This window comes from Gracilinanus agilis, chromosome 3 (genome assembly GCF_016433145.1).
Source record: "Gracilinanus agilis isolate LMUSP501 chromosome 3, AgileGrace, whole genome shotgun sequence".
Lineage (NCBI taxonomy): Eukaryota > Metazoa > Chordata > Mammalia > Didelphimorphia > Didelphidae > Gracilinanus > Gracilinanus agilis.
In genome coordinates, this window is record NC_058132.1 from 649,343,159 (window position 1) to 649,366,123 (window position 22,965).

The 22,965-nt window shown below is 42.7% G+C and overlaps 1 protein-coding gene across 1 annotated transcript in view; it reads left to right on the forward strand.

Annotated features, from left to right (window-relative positions):
* The window catches only part of PASK (PAS domain containing serine/threonine kinase), a 53,128-nt gene that overhangs the window by 25,391 nt on the left and 4,772 nt on the right, over positions 1-22,965 (forward strand). Inside the window, exons 8-15 of the mRNA XM_044667673.1 lie at positions 366-534; positions 2,424-3,052; positions 14,281-14,465; positions 14,825-14,989; positions 16,273-16,398; positions 16,549-16,683; positions 20,579-20,778; positions 21,965-22,098. Coding sequence (XP_044523608.1) covers positions 366-534; positions 2,424-3,052; positions 14,281-14,465; positions 14,825-14,989; positions 16,273-16,398; positions 16,549-16,683; positions 20,579-20,778; positions 21,965-22,098 — 1,743 coding nt within the window. The remainder of the gene's footprint in view (positions 1-365; positions 535-2,423; positions 3,053-14,280; positions 14,466-14,824; positions 14,990-16,272; positions 16,399-16,548; positions 16,684-20,578; positions 20,779-21,964; positions 22,099-22,965) is intronic.

The window sequence follows — 22,965 nt, forward strand, 5'->3', positions numbered from 1 at the left end:
AATCCAGGCGCTATAATACTTGGAAGTATTAATGTTAATGCTTCATTATCCATAGTACCTCGCCCCCAACATAATATAGTCCCCCTATTCATCCCTTCCAATTATATCCATTTTAGCCCCAACTCTGTTAGAGATCCTGACTGCTAACGCTGCCTTCTCTAGCTCAGCTAAGTAATAGTATATTCTTCTCCAAGGTTGGTGTTCTTTTCAAGAGGATTAGGAATCCTTCTCTTTAATGTATCAAGAAAGAAGACTAAGCTGAAGCTAGTTCCCTATCTCTTTGAGCAACTGAAAATTAGGAAGCATTTGTTCATTGCTAAGTTGCTAGGAACTAAGATACTCAAATCTTTTCTTTCTTCTCCTAGATCCTGGTGTTAATATCTTGCATTCTGCAAATGAACTTAAGCAAATTTTAGAGGAAGACCAGAAAGTAGCAGGACCCTTACCAGTCCCCAGTAAGATTGAGGTCCCTTGTGAAAATGATGGGAACAGTTTGCCTTCTGCTTTACCCCCTGAAGACACATCTACACCAGGGTAAGCTACTTGAAAAAACATAACCTTGCTGCTGTGCCCAAGAGCAAAGGAATTCTCCCATGGAGAATAGAATTTCAGAGCTGAAGGGGAACTTAAAGATGATTTGGCCAAACCTCTTCATTTTATGGATAAAGGAATTGTAACTCATAGGTGTGATGTGAATGGTCCCATGTTACAAAGTCTAAGAGAAGCTGAACCAGGACTTAAACTTGGGCTGCCTGCCTCTGAAACCATTTCTCCTTTAACTCCTGTTGCTGTGGGCTCCACTTTGGTGGGCACAGGTGGAATTTTCAAATTCCTGTTCCCTGGCTATATACCTCTATGTAGGTTAGTATACATGGGTACATGTATGTATATGTGCACACACATATTTCACATGTTAATACAGTAGTTTCAGGAAATTCAGAATTCTGAGCAAGTTATCAGAATCTTGTTAGAAGAAAAAGATGATGGAAATTTTAGATGGATTTAGTTACAGATTGAGACACGAATAATGAAAGGACTTTCCCAATATCCTATAAAGCCAATTCCTTTATAGACTTGAGAGAGGAACCCAGAACCACACCACTGGTCTTTCGATTGATTGCATCGGCCTTATTCACTTCACTTGACTCCCTGGACTTAGACCTTTGCAGCACTGGGACATTTATCTTGACAAGTATCTTGGTGGGGCTGTACTGGTGTGTGGTTTGAATTTATTTAGCTGAGCACTTTGTCCTCGTGAGGTTCTAAATGGGCTCTTAAAGGCATTTTAGGCTGATGGATTGGAAGGTACAACCCCTGCCCTCTAATCTCGTGCAGCTAATAGTCTACTGGGGGTAATGAGAGATGAGACCATGGAACAGCTTGTTCCCATAGTCCAGGGGTCGGCAACCTTTTTGGCCGTGAGAGCCATAAACGCCACATTTTTTAAAATGTAATTTCATGAGAGCTGTGCAGTGCTCACAGTGCCGCTCCTGTAACAGCACCTGAAAAAAATGGACTTTATGGCTCCTGCAGAAAGAGCCAGATCCGGCCCTCAAAAGAGCCAGACGTTGCTGACCCCTGCGATAGGAATTGGACTACTGATGATCTCTGAGGGCCTCCTGATTTCAATTCTGTGAACCAGGGAAGGAAGCCATGCATGGATGCTGCTGAATGAATCTCAACAAGGGTGACGAAGCTTAGGCGTAGAAGCCTTCTGAGGAGCTGAGTGTAGAGTCACGCTTCAGAGATGCCCATAGGTCAAGAAGCCAACATTTGGCCAGTTGTATGAGAAATTAGATGGGAGACAAATGTAACTTTTGGGAAAGATCTTAAGGTAAAACACAGGTTCATAGTTTGAAGTGAGTGCTCTTGAGGGAGCTCAGTATACTACGGTCATGACTGGAGCAAGTGGTGCTTATTTTTAAACCTTGCTATTAGCTATCCAAAACCTCGTCTCAGTGTGGAAAGAGGGGATTGCATATTCCCGAGGCTTTGTTGTGTGATTGCTAGCCCTGGTCGGTCCACCGAAGCTGGAAAGGCTTAGAATACGGAGTAGGTGATGACTCAGCTGTATATGATTGGAGCATTGGCCGAGCTGAGCTCTTAGAGACGCTTCTCAGTAGAATGGTCATTGCAAGGTGTGAGTTTTGGCCTATACCAACACCTGATTCTGTGGATGGAATATGGCCTGCATCCATCTGAGTGATAATAATGGACTGAGTTCCTACCAGAATCTTTTGGGTTTCATGAACCATTTCTTCCTTTGATAAAGCTCTCTGGAAATCAAAGCCTTGTATTTTCAGTAGAGATAGTTGGCCTCTATGTACTGATTTCTAGAACAATTGAGATAGTAGATAGCATGCTCTTTTATTTCTATTTCTTGTTGGTTGTGATGTAACTATAATCAATGTTATTATCCTCAGTGTAGATAGTCCCCCCACCCAAGAGGAGCAGCCCTTGCCTATGAGAGCATCTGAAGAAGAACCTGCAGAGACCAGGATGGCTCCAGGTCAAGATGCTGCTGGCAGTCAGAAGAACATAACTGGTATCTTAAAAAAGGAACATAGTGCTCATTCTAAAGGAGATCCTAAAAAACTGAATTCAGTTGTTATTTTGGGAGAATCCACTTTCCAATCAAAGGTCTTGGATTCTTCCTCTGCTTCTGATCCAAAAGAAAATACCTCCTCAGTGGGCCTGGCTATTACTGAAGGCACAAGGGATGAAGTGCACTCCTCTGATAAGCATCTTGTGCCTGAGACTTTAGACCCCCAGACAGCCCTTCTGCCTAATGTGGATGAGCAGAAGCCGAATGCCGCAGAGGACATCCAGGGAGGATCAGCTCCCGAGGATGCTTTTGCAGCCCATAGCCCTCCAGGCTATAACAATATGCATTCCTTGGCAGACACATTAGGAAAGCAAACACTGAATGCTCAAGCAACTTCCACTCCTATGAAATTGGGAAAGGAACAGATCCCTAGAATTAGCCTCCAAATGGAAATTCTGGAAGGCACTTACACTGGGAGCTGCTATCATAGAGATGGGACCAAGCTCAGTAAGTACATCAGGGGTATTAGAGTGGGGCAGGGGAATGGTTTTGAAAAAACATATCTGCTTGATTTGCATAATTCTTCTGTTCTGATGTCACCAGCTTTAGGTAGCTTCCCATTTACATTTGGGTTCTGCCACATTTGTGTATGCATAGAATTTGGGGATTGTATGATAATAATTTATTTGTGAGTTTTAAAAATCTTTTTACTAATTTTGGTGAAAAGGTTCACTAATCTATTTCTCATTTCTGTGTATCCCAGCAAAAGGTATGATTTTTAAAGTGGGTGTTCATATAAGTCTTAAATCTATTTGTTTATAGTTTCTTTTGTAGAATGTTAAGATCTTAGTGCCTGGAGTTGTTCTTTTGTGTATTACCTCTCAACTTATACCCCTCACTATTTCATTTTTATTATTCTTACCAGTGGGCTTTCCTTTGATTTCCCAATCAAGTTTATGTCTTATCCTTAAAGTTAGATCCCTAGAGTACTCTCTTTTTCACAATACTCTTGTACTTTTTTCATTCAAGAAAATTTGAGGAAAGATGAAGGAATTCTCAGATAAAAGCATATCTGAATTTTACAATCTCATGATATTTTAGACTCACAAGAAGGCTTGAATGACAATACATTTAGGTAAATGAATAAATGATTGTTTCTAAGGAATGTTGATTTGACAACATTTCTTCTGACCTGTTAAAGGCCACTGGGCCTTGCTATTCATCCTGCAGTGACATTTGTAGTACTTATAGGTTTTTCTATCCTCTGTACAGTTTAATTCTTTCATGTGCTGTCTCCCTCAGAGTACCAGGGTGGTGGCAATGCCAGAGGAGAGAAAGGGGCATATGCAAGAGAAGTTTCAAAGGTTGAAACAATAGGATTTGATCACTGAGTGGATAGGTGGGGGATGAGAAAGAATGAGGAACCAAGGTGCTACCTAATTTGTGGGTCTGGGGACTGCAAAGATGGTAGTATTATTAACAGTAATCACAGGGGTGGGGCGGGGTTTGGGAAAAGGTAATGAGTTCAGTTTTGGACAAATTGAATTTAAGATGCCTTTGGGACACCCAATTCAAGATGTCTAGTAGACACTGAAAATGTGAACTTATAGATGAGCAGAGAAGTGAGGGCCGGATAAATAGATTTGGGAATCATTGGCATAGAGATGAGAATTGAATCCATGGGGACTGATGAGATCACTAAATAGTCGTCAAGGACAAGTTGGGGGAAGCCTGGCTATATAGCCATTTGTCTGAAAAAGATCCGGGGGTTTGGCTGAATTGCAAGTCAGAAGTGTGATTGATAGAGCAGCAAAGAAAGCTAATGCCATCTTGGGATGCATGAAGGGGTGCATGACTTCCAAGAATAAGGCAGTGACAGTCATGGTATTATGTGGACTCAGAGCTGTGGCTAGAGAGGCCTCAGCCTAAGGTCGTCAAGAGGCAGCCAGGCCCCTGGATAAGAAGATGGAGGGAGTGAGGATGGGAGAGGTTCGTGAAGACATCCAGGTTGTTTCTTACAGAATAGGCAATCCAGAGGAATGTGGAAGGAGAAGAAGCCTCAGAGTGAGAGGTTGGGGATGGGGGTGGGCATAAAGCTTTTAATAGAGGTTGGAGCCCAGGCTCTGAAATGGCAACTCAGGCTTCTGAATCACTGGGATGGGAGGGCGTGATAGGGTAGAGAATTGTGTTTATCTTCCAGGAAGGAGTTCTGGTTGGTAGTGTTATCTACAAGGCTTCTGCCTCTGGCAGTTAGGCAGCCTTCAGTGGCAGGAAGTGGGGGCACAGTTGTAGGGAGCCATAGACAGGGCCTGCCTGGATTGGAAGGGCATAGGGGACACAGGCCCTCTGGAACTGTCCAGACACACTAAGACCATGAGCAAAGGCTATGCTTTCTGGTCTCTGTGGGAAATGATTTTGTAACCATTCCCCAGGACAGGCAAGTTTCTTTCTTTTTTTTTTTTTAAAGGTTTTTAAAAAATAATTATTTATTTAGAAAATTTTCCCATGGTTACATGATTCATGATTTTTCCTTCCCCCCTCCCAGAGCTGATGATCAATTCCACTGGGTTTTCCATGTATCATTGTTCAAAACCTATTTCTATATCATTAATGTTTGCATTAGAGTGATCTTTTAACATTAAAATCCTAATCATGTCCCCATTGAACCACGTGATTGATCCTATGTTTTTCTTCTGCATTTCCGCTCCCACAGTTCTTTCCCTGGAGGTGGATACATTCTTTCTCCTAAATCCTTTGGGATTGTCCTGGGTCATTGCGTTGCTGCTAGTAGCAAAGTCAGTTACATTTGATTGTGCTACAGTGTATCTCTGTGTACAACGTTCTCCTGGTTCTGCTCCTTTCACTCTGCATCAATTTCTGGAGGTCATTCCAGTTCACATTAGAATTCCTCCAATTCATCTTTCCTTTTAGCACAATAGTATTCTATCCTGTAACAATTAAAGGGGCCAGTAATGGATGTTTGATAGAAAAGAGATAGAGAAAGTCTATGTGGTGAGTCTCTCTTCCAGCTCTCCCCTGGGGCCAAATATACACTGGGAGACTTTAAGGGGGTGTCACCCTGAAACTGGGTGACCTGGATGGTTGGTTGTGCCACCCCACAGCGGGCAAGGCTTCCCTCTAAGAGGAGGTATGTGGTACCCCAATCTGATCCTGAATAAGGATGGGGTTCACACAAACCTCCCCCTGATAGTTAATTTCACAGCGGATAGTCTGGCTTCAAGGTGGAGGCAGCCAGACCAAGCTGTGGTTCCCCTCTCCCTTGTTGTCTCTCAGGCACTCTGGAACTCTATCTGACTGTTGAATTACTTTTTATTATTCACAAATCATGGATTGGGGAAAGGGGTGAAGGGCAGAGGGATTTTGGGGTGCTCTCTTTGCTATTCCTATGGGGTTCTTCACTTAGGTGGGAACCTTAGTGGTTCCCACTCCTAAGCTTCTCCCATTGCCCCTTCTCCTATTTCTATTTTTCTGTTTCTATCCTTTTCTATACTTGTAAGTTTTTTTAATTTTTTAATTTTTTTTTTATACTTGTAAGTTTTGACTGAAAAGGGTCTCTCAGCAAGGTTGGGTAATGGGTGAAGGAGACTAAGAGAATTGCTCCCAAAATGGAGTCCAAAAACTTAGCTGTCTTGATGGTTAAAGTCTTGATGGGTGAGATGTGATGGAATGACTTTGATCAGGGAATCAGGGTTTCAATTCCCAAAAGAAAGATCCACAGGAACCCCTCAGGACTGGATCTGAGCTGGGATGTCCTCCTCCTCTCTCCTCCCCCTCCTCCTTGGAGAAATTCCCAGAATCCTCTCTGGTCTCAACTGTTAGCAATTGTCAGCAACTGCCTTCTCTGGCTCCTTTGGTCCCCTCCCTCTTGAAAAAATCCCATTCTTACAGCCCCCATCAGATGCCACAATTTGTTCAGCCATTCCCCAATTGAGGGGCACCCCCTTATTTTCCAATTTTTGCCACTACAAAGAATATATAAATATTTAACATATAAATATTTTTGTACAAGTATTTTTCCTTATGATCTCTTTGGGGCATAAACCCAGTAGTGGTATGGCTGGATCAAAGGGCAGGCAATCTTATAAAGCCCTTTGGGCATAATTCCAAATTGCCCTCCAGAATGGTTGGATTAATTCACAACTCCACCAGCAATGTATTAGTGTCCCAGTTTTGCCACATCCCCTTCAATATTTGTCACTTTCCTTTGCTGCCATATTGGCCAGTCTGATGGTTGTGAGGTGGTACCTCAGAGTTGTTTTTATTTGCATTTTTCTGATGAAGAGGGATTTAGAACACTTTTTCATGTGATTATTGATAGTTTTGATATCTTTATCTGAAAATTATCTTTTCATGACTATTCCAAGTCATTGTAATCAGGAAGTTGAATGTTGATTTCCTGAAACCTTTGGTTATATTTATAAGGTTAGCACTAGCTTGATGTGGCTAAGACCAATTTAAGATGTTATTAGGATCTGACTACACAATTACAGATATTGTCATCAAAGTAAGTTGTTGACTTTTAAAGATCACTATAGGCTTAGAGATTAAACTGGGGTTTATTTGGTAAATTGATGGGTAGGTAAAATTGCGAGGAGAGTGGGTGATGGAAACCCTGAATAATCTTGCCTAAAGTATTGTAAGTTTAAATAAATATTTAAAATGAAGATGTTCCCTAAGGTGCAGAGAACAAAGGGACCTTGGGGGTCTCCCTCTGACTCTGAAGCTATTTCATGCTGAGCCCAGGGTTATGAAGTCCCTGGGTCAGATGCTGTTGTAATTCTTGTTGTTTGTTCAATAATTTTTATTGGGAATAAAGCTTATTGGCTATGCCAATAAAAGGTGTTTGATATGGCTAGCAATGAAGGTTGACCCTGCCTGCCTGCCTGCCTAAATCAAAACTCCCACCTCCTGGGGCCTAGTCTATCACCTCCTGCCTCCCTAACCAAAGGAAAAAAAATGAGAGCCTGAGGGATCTGTGGACTTTAATTTATACCCTGTCCCTGTCACATGCCCAGGACTGCTTTGCCAGGTTCTGAGTTCCAAAGTGGCAAACTGCTTTTTTGTACCTACAGAAAATGGCTGCCCATTTCTGTACATTACACACTTTATCATTATCATTTTGGGAATAGCTTGATTTTTTTAAAAATTTGACTTAGTTCTTTATATATTTGAGAAATTAAACCTTTGTCAGATAATCTTGTTATAAAAATGTTTTCCAAGTTTTCTTTCCTTCTAATTTTGGTTGCATTGGTTTTGTTTGTACAAAACCTTTTTGTTTTAGTATAATCAAAATCATTCATTTTACATTTTGTAATGTTCTCTATCTCTCGCTTGGTCTTAAATTCCTTCATTTCCCACAGATCTGACTTTCTATTCTATGTTAACCTAATTTATTTATGATTTCACTCTTTATATTTAAGTCGTTTACCCATTTTAAGTTTATCTTGGTGTGAGATGTTGATCTAAACCTGATTTTTCCCCATAATGTTTTCCAGTTTTCCCAGCAATTTTTGTCAAATAGTGAGTTCTTGTCCCAAAAGCTGGGATCTTTGGGTTTCTTGAACACTAGCTTGCTGAGGTCATTTACCCCTAGTCTATTCCACTGATCCACTTTTCTGTCTCTTAGCCAGTGCCATATTGTTTTGATGACCACTACTTTATAGTACAGTTTAAGATCTGGTACTGCTAGCTGGCAAGTTTCTAAAAGTGGCCCCTTTAGGGGCTGAAGGAGGACAAAGGCCAACCATGGTGGTGTTTCTTCTTTCTTTAAACCTTCACCCAGCTAATTTAGAGATCAATCCTGCTGAAACAGAAACAATAACATGTAAAACCTGTACCTCTGTTTGGTAAACCCAACCCTTGCATCTCCAACAGAGATGGTGCACTTTGATAAAAAAAAAAAAATCGCTGACAAAGCCACCTGCACTCATCTCCCTTCTCACCTTCCCTCTTTCCTTCCCTCTCTTTGTTTCTCAGTGGAACCACCTTGAAAAGATGTGTGTGCACACATGTGTGTGCAGATGATTTGGAGAATTCCATATCGAGTGCTAGTCTTTCCCCTGTGCTTTAATCCTACACCACTAGTTGTCTATTGGGCATTTCAAACTGTCATACCTGGAGATGTTGCAAGATCAGCAGGCCTAACACTGAACTTATCTTACCATCTTCCAAATTTCCCTTTCTCTTACAGGATCACAATTCTTCAGGCTTTCTGGTTTCTCACCTCACTGTGATCCTAGACTTGTCATTTTCCCTAATCCCACACATCCAATTACTTGCTAAATCTTAACTTTTTACTTCTATAACACTTCTTGTGTCTGCTCCATCCTTTCAACTCAGCTGCCATCTTGGTTGTGGCCCTTAGCCCCCTCTTACCTGGATGATCATAGTGGATTGGTCTAGATTGTCTAACACATAGATTTCCATCCAGCTTCAGTGGCTTTCTTTCTCCTCTAGAATCAAATATGAACTCCTTTGTTTAGCTCTTAAAGTCCATCATCATTTGGCTTCAAATTATCTTTCCCATGTTCTGTGGTTTGACCAAACTGGCTTCTCTATGAACATCACACAGTCCAGGTTGTCCCTCCCTCCCTCTCTTCTCTCCTCCACCTTCCTTCCTTCTTGACCCTCCTAAACCACCTTGCCTGTGACTCTTTGTATTGTTTCTGTGTATACACATAGATGTATGTACCTTTGGGTTCTCGTAGTGTCACGAGGGCTTCTTGAGAGGAGGGACCACTTCCTCATTTGTATTTGTGTCTTCAGGGCCCAGCAATGTGCCAGGTACATAGCAGCTGTGTAATCAATGCTTGTTGATTGCTTTGTTAGGTGAGGTTCCCGATCGAGCCAGGAGGGGCCTAAGCTGGGAAGGGGGGCAGAAACAGGTATCAACAGGCACCTTCTATGTCCAATATTCAGGTAATACTGAAGAGGGGATCAAGGGTACAGACACTAGGGGTGGCATCTCAAGGGGAAGAGCAATTGCAGGCTCTAGGGAGCAAAGGCAAAGTTGGGAAACAAGCAGGAGATATATAACTTGGATCCCTGGAGCTAAGTAGGATCTCGGGTCTGGCTGTAAGCCCATTTTGAATTCTGCAGTGGAAGAATTCTTAGACCAAAGAGAAGCCTGTGTTGGCATCCCTCTGGACCATCAAGCCTGTCCAGTTAGTTGGTGATTGACCAAGTCCAGCAGCAGACTACTTACTAGAACTCCAAAAGGAGGCCTGAAGGCCTGTTGTTCACTCATACCCACTTTAGGAACTTGCAGAGCTCAGACCAGGAGGGCACAAACTAGATTTTATCTTGGATTAGATAGACTTCTTTGGAAGCCTGCAGGTTCCTAGCCTGAACTGTCCTGAGAACCTGGGGAGAGTCCCCAGTGCCACAAGAAGACAGTAGCAGACCCAGCTTAGACATTTCCTTCAGAAATGTATAGAGCCTGATCCTGACATAGAGTCTGAAGTTAGGAAATGAGCTGGAAGAATGGGGAGCCCAAGAGCGAATCTCACTATTAAAAGCTATTCTGGCGACAAGGGTGCTCAAGTCCCAGACCCAGAAGAAGAGAGGGACTCAAAAATATCTACAAGCAAAGCCTCAAGGAAAAACATATCATGGGCACAGATTCAAATAGATTTCCTGCAAGACATGGAATAAGGGCTTAAAATTTTTTTAAGTGCGATGAGAGTGCTAGAGAAAGGAAATGAGCTGGGGGGAAAAAGGAATAGCAAAGAGAATTAACAAGGGAAGCCAAGTGGGTTAGTGGTTGAAGGTCCTGAGTTCAAGTTTAGCCTCAGACACTTCCTGGTTATGAGACCCTTGACAAATCGCTTCACTCCCATTGCCTAGTTCTCACCACTCCTTCTGCCTTGGAACCCATATTTATTGATTCTAAAGTAAAAGTTTAAAAAAAGAGTGAGAATTAACTCAAGATTGGCTCAAGAAGCATAAAACCTTGTCTGAGGAATGAACTGTGTGAAAAAAATTAGAATGGACCAAATAAATGCTCAAACCTTCATAAACAACAAGAAATTAAAAATAAAGTCAGAATACTGAAAAGAGGAAGAGAAAATAGAAGTTACCTCATGGCAAAAACAACTGATCTGAAAGGTCCATTGAGGAGAAAGTTCTACCTGAAAGATATAACTAAAAAAAGGGCCTAGGCATCTTGTTTCAAAAAAAAAAAATCTTAAAAGAAAACTGCCTACGTCTCTTAAAACTAGAAGACAAAGTGGAAATATAAATCCTTAAAAAATAGAAAACTCTTAGGAACATTACAGCCCATATTAAATGCTTCTTAAAAAAAAGACAGAAAGGAAGACTTCAAGCCCTTAGGAACCTCAGTCAGGATCAATCAGTTAATCAGTAGCCATTTATTAAGCACTTACTATGTTCCAGACCTTGGAGACAAAAAAAAAGGCAAAAGGTAGTTACTCTTGAGTAGCCCATGGTCTGATGAGGGAATCATCCTAAAAATAACTAGGTATCAACAAGCTAGGAGCAGCTACCACCATGACGAAGTGGAAGGCAAAAGATAGGGACTTATAGGCAAGAAAAACTTAACCAGAAAAACAGAGCATAATTGTACAGCAGGAAAGGGGGCTTTTAATGAAATGGAGAACTTCCAAGCCTTCCTGATGAGAAGACTAGAGCTGTAGAGAAGCTTTGACATTCAAACACAGGAGCCAAGAAAAACATCAAAAAGGAAGTTCACTCATGAGGGACTAATGAAGGACAAACTCCTTACATTCTATTATGGAGAGGAAGATGCTATGTGTCCTCAGAACCCTCTCATTGTCAGGGGAGATAGAAGGAGATTAATGAGAGAAGGTCTACGAGTGGTTTTGTTACATCCTGATGATCTTAAAAGAAGAATGGGAAGGGGAGGGAGAGAGTCCATGACAGAAGGGAAAATCATTTCATGTAACTGGGACCCCTAAGTATAAGTCTATACAAACAAGGAGGGGGGAAGGTTTAGGGAGTCGTGGATGTGAACCTCACTCTCATCTGAACTAGTCAAAGGAAGGAGACACACATACACAACTGGGTGCAAAGATATATTTCCATCAACAGAGAACAGGAATGAAAGAAGAAGGAAAAGGAGGAGGAGGAGGAAACGGAAACAAGAATGGGATTAAGCAAAACACAAGAAAGGGCAAAAATATTTGTTACTTCTTTAGAAAGAACCTCTAGGGGTTGCCCTTCATTTGAAGAATGGTTGAACAAAGTGATGCTACATAAATGTGAAGGGATACTTTTGGTCTGTAAGCCATGATGAAGGGGACAATTTCAGAGAAACTTGGGAAGACTTGTATGACTTGACGCAAAGTGAAGTAAGCAGAGCTAGCAGAGCAATTTCTATAATGACAATATTGTGAAGATAGACAGACTTAGAACTCTGAACAGCCTAAGGACCAACCATATGATTCCAGAGGACTCAGGATGAAATATATCCTAATGGACAGGAGGGATACAGGGTGCAAAGTGAGGCACATTTTTTGGCCAGTGAAGAAATTTATTTTATTTTACTAAATGTGTTTATAACAGGGATTTTCTTTGAGACAGATTTTTTTTTCCCAATCGAAAAAAATTCAGATTTAAGAAAAACAACTACGTTCCCTGGTCTTTCTTAATCCCAATGCCTTCCCTTTGAGTCTCTCTCCAGTTGGTCCTGCCCAGTGTAATGATATTTTGCACAGCAATATGGAAAGCAAGATGATAGACAGTTACCTGATTAGGACATAGAATGAACTGAGCCTGGCAGGAGGTGGCATGTGCCAAGGCAGTTGAGACTCAGGTATATAAGGAAGCATTTTGAACTGGGAGATCGATCTCAATCTGTAGATTGGGTTTTGGGGAAGTGGGTGGTTGTGGTGAGGGTAGGCCATAGGTCAACTTGAGTTACCAGCAACCTGCACCAACAATTTCACCATCCCAAATCCTGTGTTAACTTTATATTGAATAACCTGATCCTGATTTAATCACCAAGAAGAAACAACATCTAATAGCAAAGTAACCTGATTTAGGCCAGACTGGCAACTGGCAAGCCTGACCATCATCAATTTCATATACCATCATTATCATCATTAGCTACTTAAGGACTTCCTGTTTCCCTCCTTCCCAGTCATTACCCTGCTTCTCCTCCTAAGCCTGTTAACATTAAATCTTCAAACTTACCCAGGTTTGGTGTCATCTCTATCTTAGGACTTAGTGATTATATCCTTGGGATATTTGAGGGAAAGGAGAATTGTATCAGTAATAGTAAAACATAATTCGCAGTCAATTTAGCGTTATCCTATTTAGGCCAGAATAATCAGTTAGAAGTAGCTGTACAATTCTAATCACAGATTCTTCATCTGACTGGCTATTCTGGGACACTGTTATGTCAGAAGTTGGGTTCAGCAGATTCACAACAACTATTGCTGTGTGGTCCTTTGTGTTTCACTATCATAACTTAAGTGTTTCACTTAGGTATCACCCACATACTCAGCTTCAGCTCCTCATAACACCAGGATCATTATAACACCAGGTCTTGTGTACGTGCAGCTGCTTTCATATTGGCTGTGCTCTTTTTGAGGCAGTGACTCTCTTTGCCCTTTCTTTGTATCTCTAATGATTAGTGCATATCCTGGCACACAGTCAGTGCTTAGTTTGTTGACTTTATATTTCATACAAATATTAACTTCTTTTGTATCCATTTCATTTTTGAAAAGCAATTAAAGAGATCGTTGTTTTTAAAAGTCTACTTTTTGCAGGCAGGGATTATTTTTTTCCTCTGCTAAGAAGATGTCTTCAAATGTTTTCTCAGGAAGAGAGAAAACTCAGCAAAACAGAGGGACTTTAGCAAAGAAGAGGTTTAGGAATACTCATTTCCACACTAGTCTGTGCTTGTGATGGGGAAGGTACAGCTGATAATCAGCATTAACTGATTGAGGTGATGTTTTAGGGCAGATCTGTTGCTCTTCTTGCTAAAAGGTCATGGTTGAAGGTCTCTTGATAGCAGGGTGGAGCCTGGGCATTTAGCAGGCACTAGAATTCATATTATTTGTTAACATCATTTTTCTTATACTGAAAAGCAGTTTTCTCACTGATGGAGTGGGATGGGATTGTGTTTGCACTATTAAATGAGAGGAGAGGGCCCATTTCACCTGTGTGTGCCCCTGTGTGTGTGTGTGCGCGCTCTCTCTCTCTCTCTCTCTCTCTTACACACACACACACACACACACACACACACACACACACATATATATATTCAGGGAAGGGAGAAACCAGCCACTCTCTTCAGATGTGGAGAGTGGTATGTCCAGAATAGACAAGCTCAAAGCTGCCCACAGCTCTTGTGAACTTTCCCCTGCCTGCCAAGGACAGCGCCATCTTTGCAGACCCCTCCCTGGAGGGCAGCGTATCCCCAATGTCTGGCACCCAGCAGGAGCTTAATAAATGCTTACTGACTGACTTGCACTCATTTGCTGGCCTGTGTCCTCAGACCTGGTCATCAGGCCATTCACAGTCCTCTCCTGGGTTGTCCAGTGCTGACGGGATCCACTACCTCGTTTCCACGGTGGTGCTTCCTGACCTTGTCTGTGCCGGCTCTCATGGTCGCCCCCTCCTCTCCTTTCTCCCCCGGGCCTGCCGCCCCCTCCCATAATCGGGGAGGGTGAGATGATCACGAGCAATCGCCTTTGACGAGACGTTGCCCCTGCTTTTGCCTCCTTCAGACATACAGTTTGAGCTAAGGCACGTGGAGTTAAAGAGGCCTGCGGATTTGTTCTGCTGTTGGGTGGTGAAAGACTTCTTCCCGAGCTCTCGGCAGGGACCGGCAGGAAGAACTCAGTGTCTGTTTTCCAGCTTGAATGCCTCCTCGCACTCGTTACTGGAAGAGTCCAAGATCAGCACCGGAGAAGTAGGTATCTGAGGTTGTCTTGGGCCCGCCATTGCCTCCCAGAGGCTGGGCCAAATGAACCCCATCGTGGCCCCTGGGCTTGTTTCATGGTGTCCATCTTGTGGCCTGCCCCGGGAGGATGCTTTTGGCTAAGAATGTGCCTTTCCTGAACTTTTGGAATGGGAGGAGGAAAGAAAGACTCTTGTCCATCTCTAGCCAGGTCTGCTTTGGGCTGCTTTGGTGCCCAAACATGCTGAGGCTCTCAGGGCAGAGGAGGCTTCAGAGAATGGATTACTCGATGCCCCTTTTGGGGTGGGGCTGGCCAGGCCTTGCCCAGCTCATCATCTGTCTTTGTGGGCTTCTGTCTCATCCTGCTCCAGTTTAGAAAACAAAAAGAAAACATCGACGAATTCTTTCAGAGTAAAGATTTAGGACTGAAGGCTTACGATGGAGAATACTCAAAGCATTACATCACCGTCAGGCCCATCGGCAGTGGCGCCTTCGGCTTCGTCTGGATCGCCAAGAGTAAGGAAGACAACAAGGAGGTGAGGACCCTCTCGGCGGACCCCTGGGGTAGATGATGGGCTTCTCTGCCTGCTGTCCCTTCTCAGGACATAAACGTGGCTCCTATGTCTCCCGCGATGGTTTGTGTGCCAGGATGAGGCCGAGAGAGAGAGGGAGGTTGGGGACGAAGGCGGAGACGGGCTCGGGACAGCCTCTTTGTCTCCTCAGAGGCCTGGGCAGTCGGCAGCAGGACGTGCTTGGGGAGCATCCCTGTCTCCGGGATGGGTGGCTCTCGGCTTGGGAACTGCTGATGTGGGGATGGGATGCTCTCCCCAGGGACCTACTGATTTCCCACCTGGGTGGCTTGGATGAAAAGACAATGGAGGAGAAGTCTGGGTCACCAGCAGAGGGCCACGAGAAGGGCCGGCTCCTGGCTGACCAAGTCAGCAGGACCAGCCCCTGATGTATGGGCTGATGTATAGTGAAGAGGGGCAAGTGTGAAGGACTTAACGACTTGAAAAATTAGCTGAAAACTTTAGGAGTGTTTTATAAACATAATAGGGTGGCTATGCTTTATTTTTTAATTTATTTTTTAATCCTTTACTTTCTGTCTTAGTCACAATTCTAAAACAGAAGGGCAAGAGCGAGGCAATGGGGGTTAAGTGATTTGTCCGGGGTCACATGGCTAGGGAGCATCTGAGGCCAGATGTGAACCTTCTTCAGGTCTGGAGCTCTGTCCACTGTGCCACCTAGCTGCCCGATAGATTTTAAATGGTGATGAAGTATTTTTCCCTCGAGAGGCAGATAGAGATATGGAGACCTTTTGGTGAAGGTACACAGATTTGTTTTGCTGATCTTTGTACACATGTATATTATATTTATCTATGTATGTATTGCAATACATATACACACACATATCTGTGACTTTAAAGTTCAAATGACTACTTTAAAGGATTTAGGAAATAAATAAAAAGTTAAAAGCTGAGACAGTTAGATGGCTCAGTGGATACAGAGCCAGGGTGGGAGACAGGAGTTCCTGGGTTGAAATCTGGCCTCAGATGCTCCCTAGTTGTGTGACCCTGGCCAAGTCACTTAACCTCCCATTACCTTGCCCTTACTACTCTTCTGCCTTGGAATCAATACTTAGTATTGATTCTGAAATGGAAGATAAAGATAAAAAAAAAAGTTAAAAACTTGTAGTTTGAAAAATAACAGAATACAATACTGCTTTGCTGCTGACTAGTGCTTATAGACTTTGGAACAGCAGGGATGAAGGAGGAGAGGAAAACACTTGATGCTCTTCTCATTCTCTCTTTTGGCCTAGGTTGTGGTCAAATTTATTAAGAAGGAGAAGGTGTTGGAAGACTGCTGGGTGACAGATCCCAAACTGGGAAAAGTGACTCAAGAGATTGCCATTCTCTCCCAGCTCAATCATCCCAACATCATTAAGGTATGTGATTATTAACTCTGGCTTGGAAGCATCCACACGGATTTCCCTTTACTCATTTGTTGGAAATGGAATAGTGAAATGCATTCTCGGTTCAGATAGACTGTAAAACGAGCAAGAGTTACAGAAATGATCTCATTCTTCTCTTTTCAGGTGGTGGACGTGTTTGAAAATGAAGGATTTTTCCAGTTAGTGATGGAGAAACATGGATCTGGCATGGATCTCTTCTCATTCATTGACAACCATCCTAGTCTGGACGAGCCCCTGGCGAGCTATATATTTAGACAAGTGAGAATTGGACTAAATCATGCCAAGGGGTGGGCATCAGTGGCCACATGTGGGTGTAGACATGGCCTGGAAGGCAGAGACCATTTTCGATTGCTTATGCTATCTAAGGGAGGGGGAATGGTGTAGGATCAGTCAATTACTGTTTTTGTTTTATTTTAATTTTTTGATTACACATAGAAACAATTTTTAAATTTGTTTTCTGACTTTTTATGTTCCAATTTCCTCACATCCCCCCTCCCTAAGTCAGTAAATAATTTAATATAGGTTATACCAGACTTGTCATACAATACATATTTCCACAGGCCTCATGTTGTGAAAGACAGAGTGCACATACAACAAAAAACTCAGGGAGGAAATAAAGTGAAGCGTGGTATGCTTCGACCCACATTCAGACTTGGACAGTTCCTTCTATGCTGTGGAGGGCATTTTTCGTCATGAGTCAATCAATTACTATTTTTAATGTTTATCTGTAATAATACTGGACCAGGAAGTTCACTAGCCTCATAAGTACGAGTTAATCTTCTGGTTTTTGGATAAGTTAAAAAAGGCAATGAATTGGAAAAACAGAATGGATTTTACCCTTCAGTGCATAGTGAATCATTTTTAACAGTTGATAATTATATGTGTGTGTATATGTATACACATTATCAACACAAATATCCATTGTAGTCCTAGCACAATTGAGAACAATCCAAGAAAAAGGACTGAGAGCTTCAGTTATAGAAGATGAAAGTTATAACAGGGTCTAAAATACATGTACTACTCTTTGATAGACAAATAAATTCAGATCAGTCCAAACATAAAGCTCCATCACCACCCTTTTCCCAGCATCTTATAACACTCCTTCTAGAATGGGATGCAGAGTGAGAGAGCCTGACAGGAACAAGGTGGGGCTCCATTCTAGTCCTTATGTGTCTGGGTACTCCAGGCCTGTCTTCATTAATTCACCTGTATAACATGTGGGGCACCGTAGCAGATTTTTCAGATGAGGAATGAGGGCTCACAAAGGTGGGGGACTTGGCCAGGTGGCAAAGCTGGGACTTGAACCAGATGTCATGATTTTTCTACTCTATTAGCTGCTTCTGTATCTAGTTAGCTTCTAGCTGTCTGGAGGAGGCATTAATAAGCATGCAGATTTAGAATCAGGATTCCTAGAATAGACAGAATAGAATCTGGAAAAGACGATGGAGATCATAGAGCTCCTCCTTTCGCCCTTCCCCTGGCCTTCTTGTTAATTGGCACCATAGTGAACTGATGCTTTGGGGCCTCCAAATACCATCCAAAGGTGATATTTCTTTCTCCTTAATTCACTTCCTATGTGTCTGAGATGCCCCTTGTTTTGCCTTGAATGTTTATGAAGATGATTGATGTCCAGCCATGATTTCCAGTTGTTGTCTTTCTTTTTCCTAACTTACTTTTGGATGAGATCTGTCTGGTTACCCTGGAAAGTGGATTCTACTTGAAAAGTTGTACCCTACCTTGTCCTTAACAGTGATGAATGCTGCTTTCTTAGGATCTCCTTTGTAAATAGAGGCTCTGTTGAAGACATTTCCCAGGATAAAAGGCTTCTAAAAGCCCTAGTCTTGGGCTGGACTGGTTAGTTTGAACAATCGGGCTTGGATCTGTACTATGGAACACATTTTATCAGTGCATTAGATAAAGGCGTAGATGGCCATGCTTATTAATTGTGTGAATAGGCCCAATCTAGGAGGAATCACTAACCTGGGGGATGATGAAGTCAGGCTGGACAGGTTAGAGCCACAGACTGAATGTAATAAGATGAAATTCCATAGAGGGACATATAAAGTCCTGTACCTGTGTTTGAAAAATCATCTAAGACTGTGGGAGTAGAAATCCAGAAGAAAACATGATTTATCGCTTATTTGTAAGAGAATATGATTGGGGGTTTTGGTTTTAAAAGATTACTCTAGGGGCAACCGGATGGCTCAGTGGATTGAGAGCCAGGCCTAGAGATGGAAGGTCCTAGGTTCAAATCTGGCCTCAGACACTTGCCAGCTGTGTGACCCTGAGCAAGTCACTTAACCCCCATTGCCTAGCTCTTAACACTTCTCTGTCTTGGAGCCAATACACAATATTTACTGAAGGTAAGGGTTTAAAAAAAAAAGATTATTACACAAACGAATACTTTGGAAATAGGATTTGAGTGATAATATATGTATAACCCAGTGAAATTGCTTGTCAACTCTGGCAGGGGAGAGAGAAGAGGGGAGGGAGACAACAAGAATCGTGTAACCATGGAAAAAATTAAAAAAAGGAAATTAAAAAAAAGAATCCTCTAAGCACAAGATAGGGGTTAAGGTTTATATGGAAAAAACTGGACTGTTTGACTGGCTGGGTTGAGATAAACTAGTAGCCACTGAAGATGTAATGGAAAGAGCTCTAAGGAGGAGACAACCAAGAACCCTGAGTCTGGACCCAGCAGGTGGCAGGTGTGTGTATGTTAGTTCTGTTCTTTACTATCCATGGGACCTTAAGCAAGTCTCTTCCCTTTTTTGTTCCTCAGTTTCCTCATCTCTAAAATGAGATAGTGACACCAGATGATCTCTAAATATTCTTCTAGCTCTATGTCTATGAAGTATTGTGTTTGATTTTGGGTGGCAGGCTTTTAGAAGGCTATTACTAGAGACTTTCTAGAAAGGGACTCTTGACGCCATGAAAAGGCTTGAGTTCATCCCAAATGAGGAAGAGCTGGATGAACTGGAGAAGAGAAGCTCTGGGGACATGAGAAATGCTTCACACATTGGAAGGAGTGTCATAGGAACTCATGCCTCTTCACTTCAGGAGAGACAACTTTGGGCTTGGTATCAGGAAAAGGTTTTTAACCTTTAGAGAGCTACTTTAAAAGAGGCAGGTCTCTCTTAGGATAAAGAGGTGCCTCCTTCCTAGGTCTTCACACAAAGGCAGGAAACCACATACTGCTCAGATTTTGGAGGGGATTCTTTGTGATACAAGTTAGAGTGGATGATTTGAGAGGTTTTGTCCAACTCTAAAATATTTGGTGCTTCCACAAATTTTGGCATAGTCATAAGAGAGTGTATATATAGTGTTTGATTTGTCATGACCAGTAATGGCACCTAGGGTGAGCAGGCCCATCTGAAAGCGCCACATGTGCTATTGGTCACGCTCAGCTCGAGTCCTTTCATCATCCTGAAGACATGAAGGAAAAAGTTCTTGCAAATCGAGGCTCCCCATTTCTTAACGGTAGTGTTAGGAAAGTGAAGGGACCTTGATCTCAGTGAAGGTTCGAGGTCTTCGGGGAAAGGAAAAACCATAAAAAACATTTGTCTCCTAAAATTCTCTTTTCCCCCATTACAAGAGAGATATGTTCACATGGCAAAAGGATATCAACTAGCCAAATGATTCCCCAAAGACACCATCCAGAGAGACTTTTGATTATATGTATGTGTACATGTGTGTTCATGTCCTCAAAGAAAGAGTTTCCATACTCCTGAAGTGGATCCTGCATTTTGAGGGAATTCTTGGTCTTTATTACTTAGAGTTTTGAAAATAAAAAATGAAGATTTGGGATTTTCTCAAGTGCCTCTATAGCTTGCCTTGTGGCTTTTTAGTCTTCTAATTCAAACATGAGTTCATTTAAAACACACTCACACCTTCCTGATTTTCTTCCCATTTCATTGCTAGTTCAAGTTCAGAAAATGGCAGGAGGTACATCCTGGGAGAAGAGCTTATGGTGACTCTGCTGTCCCATCCTCCATGAGCCACGGCTGGTGTGGAGCAGGGATGAGGTCAGACACTGTTACCGCCACCACCAGCATGCTCCTGGTCTCCCCAGGCATCATGACCCCTTCTGCTGCCTGGGTAATAGAGTGGATGTGATTTCCTGTAGATTGACTGCTCCAACTCTAATTTTTAGGTGGTGGCAGCAGTGGTATATCTTCGGTCAAAAAACATCACCCATAGAGACATAAAGGATGAGAACATCATCATTGGGGAGGACTTCACGATTAAGCTGGTGGACTTTGGCTCTGCTGTTTACATGGAACCTGGCAAATATTTCTACACTTTCTGTGGCACCATCGAGTACTGCTCCCCGGAAGTTCTCATGGGCCACGCGTATGTACTCCACAGTGGCGGGGCTTATTCTTGGGTCTGTCCCCAGGCTGTGGCCTGCTACGAAAATGGCTCTGAGTTGTACTTCTGTTAGGATGAGGAGGGGGCAAAGGTGGGAGTAGCCCCCAGATCCATTATTATGAAAGGGACTTGATGTTTGATTTCTTGTTTCTGAAACTGGATTTATAAGAGAAATGGAGAGAATGCAAAATGAAAGAAGGAATAATTGTCCTGGCCCCTAGAATGACATCTGTTTGTTCATTTAGAAGATAAAGTAGTAATGATCTGGCCAGCCAGTAAGTTAGATTAACGTAGAGGAGTCACATTGAAGATTCCAGCTATTTCCAGAATGTCCAAAATGCACCTCCTATGCCTGCCTGGTGCAGTTCACCAACCAAGGGACAAATGGATGGGAGGCTCTGGTGAAGGGGCTGTGAGAGCCCAGAAGGCATGAGGTGATCTTCTAGGACTTGGAGTTAGGGCTAATCAGGGCTCAGTCATCTCTTGAGATCCTGAGAGGAGGTTTGGCAGTATTGGCTCATCCTTGAATTTTGGGTCTGTTATGCAGATCATGATGGATTTACAGGTGGTGAGACTGAATCCATTATCAGTGCGTGAAAACTACCTCATCTTGATATCATAAACTTCTTTTTAGAAAGCTCTGTCCAAAAATACTCATGAGATATTGCCCAGAAGTCCTTTGCTAGAACAGGCCCTGCTCTGAACTCTGGGTCTCTTCACTTAAGACCTCATATTTCCCCCGAATAACATCCATCTTTTGGTAAAATAGTTACTTTCTTTTAACAACAGTATGGTGGCAGAGTGGGGTACCTTAAAGACAGACTATTTCCCCCTAAATAGAAGCATTTGTCTTTCCTATGGACATAATAGCTTCTTTATTGATGTTTGCTACCTCTAAACGGTATGAATTAATCTGGTGGTGGGGAGGGTGGGGGGAAGCCCTGGGCTCAGAAGGACCTCTTTAATTCCTCTGAAGGTCCGGTCTCAATGGTGTCTTCTTGTTGTTCAGAAGGTAATAGCTGGTAGCTAGGGCTCCACAGGTAGCTTCCTTGGGTGCGCCTGCTAGGGGAGGGTCTATAGACTGAAGAGTGGAATCAGTTGTTGGGGACAGGTGCTTTGCAAAGGGCTGGAAGGTGTCTGACCCTACTGCTCTCTTATTTCTGAACAGCTACACTGGCCCAGAGCTGGAGATGTGGGCCCTTGGGGTAACCCTCTATACTTTAATGTTTGAAGAGAATCCTTTCAATGAACTGGAGGAAGCCCTGGAGGCAATACTGAACCCTCCCTTTTTGGTCTCCTCTGGTAAGTGCATTTTAGTCTTGTTGTGATGTATCCTTTAGAAGCTTCCATGTTGCCATTTTCTTTCTTCTTGAGTGGTCCATCACTTTTTCTTCTTCTTGAGGAATTGTGGTCCTCAAAAAATAATTAACCAAGTGGGTAACTTGGTGGCTCAGTGATAGAGAGCCAGGTCTAGAGATGGGAAATCATGGGTTCAAATTTAGCCTCAGACACTTCCTGGCTGTGTGGCCCCAGGCAAGTCACTTAACCCCTATTATCTAGCCTTTACCGCTCTTCTGCCTTGGAGCCAATACACAGTATTGATTTCAAGATGGAAGGTAAGTAAGAGTTTAAAAGAAAATAATTTACCAAGATACCCTTAGAGGCCAGCACTACAATTCTTTGCTAATTTTTGATAGAGGCATCATTCTCTCTAGGCTTTCTTCCACATTGGGAGGTTCCATAAAACCATTAGCTGAGTTTGATCCCTGGCTTTTTTGGGGGAAAGTCTTTTCCTAATATGTCTCATGTTACCAACCTGAAGTGACTCTTTAGGATTTAGTTGCTGCCATTTTCTTTGTCCGTGAGAAACTTAAAAATAGGACCTCAATTGAGAAGGATAAGAATAAGAACAAGAAGTCTGTGAGATGGGTCATCTTCCTTTAGCTGTCTGGGAAAGGCCTGTTTCGGACAAATCTTGGGTGTGTGGAACACTTGAAAGGCCATGTGCAGTCCTGGGCATCAAGTCTTAGGAGCAGCCACCACCTCCCCCCAACCCCCGAAGTGCTTTTATTCTAATTGAGGTGCTAAAGTTCCTTCTGCAAGAGGACAGAGCTTCGAGATTAGTGTTGTTCTCTGTAGAAATATGAAGGCCAGGAGGAGATAAAATGG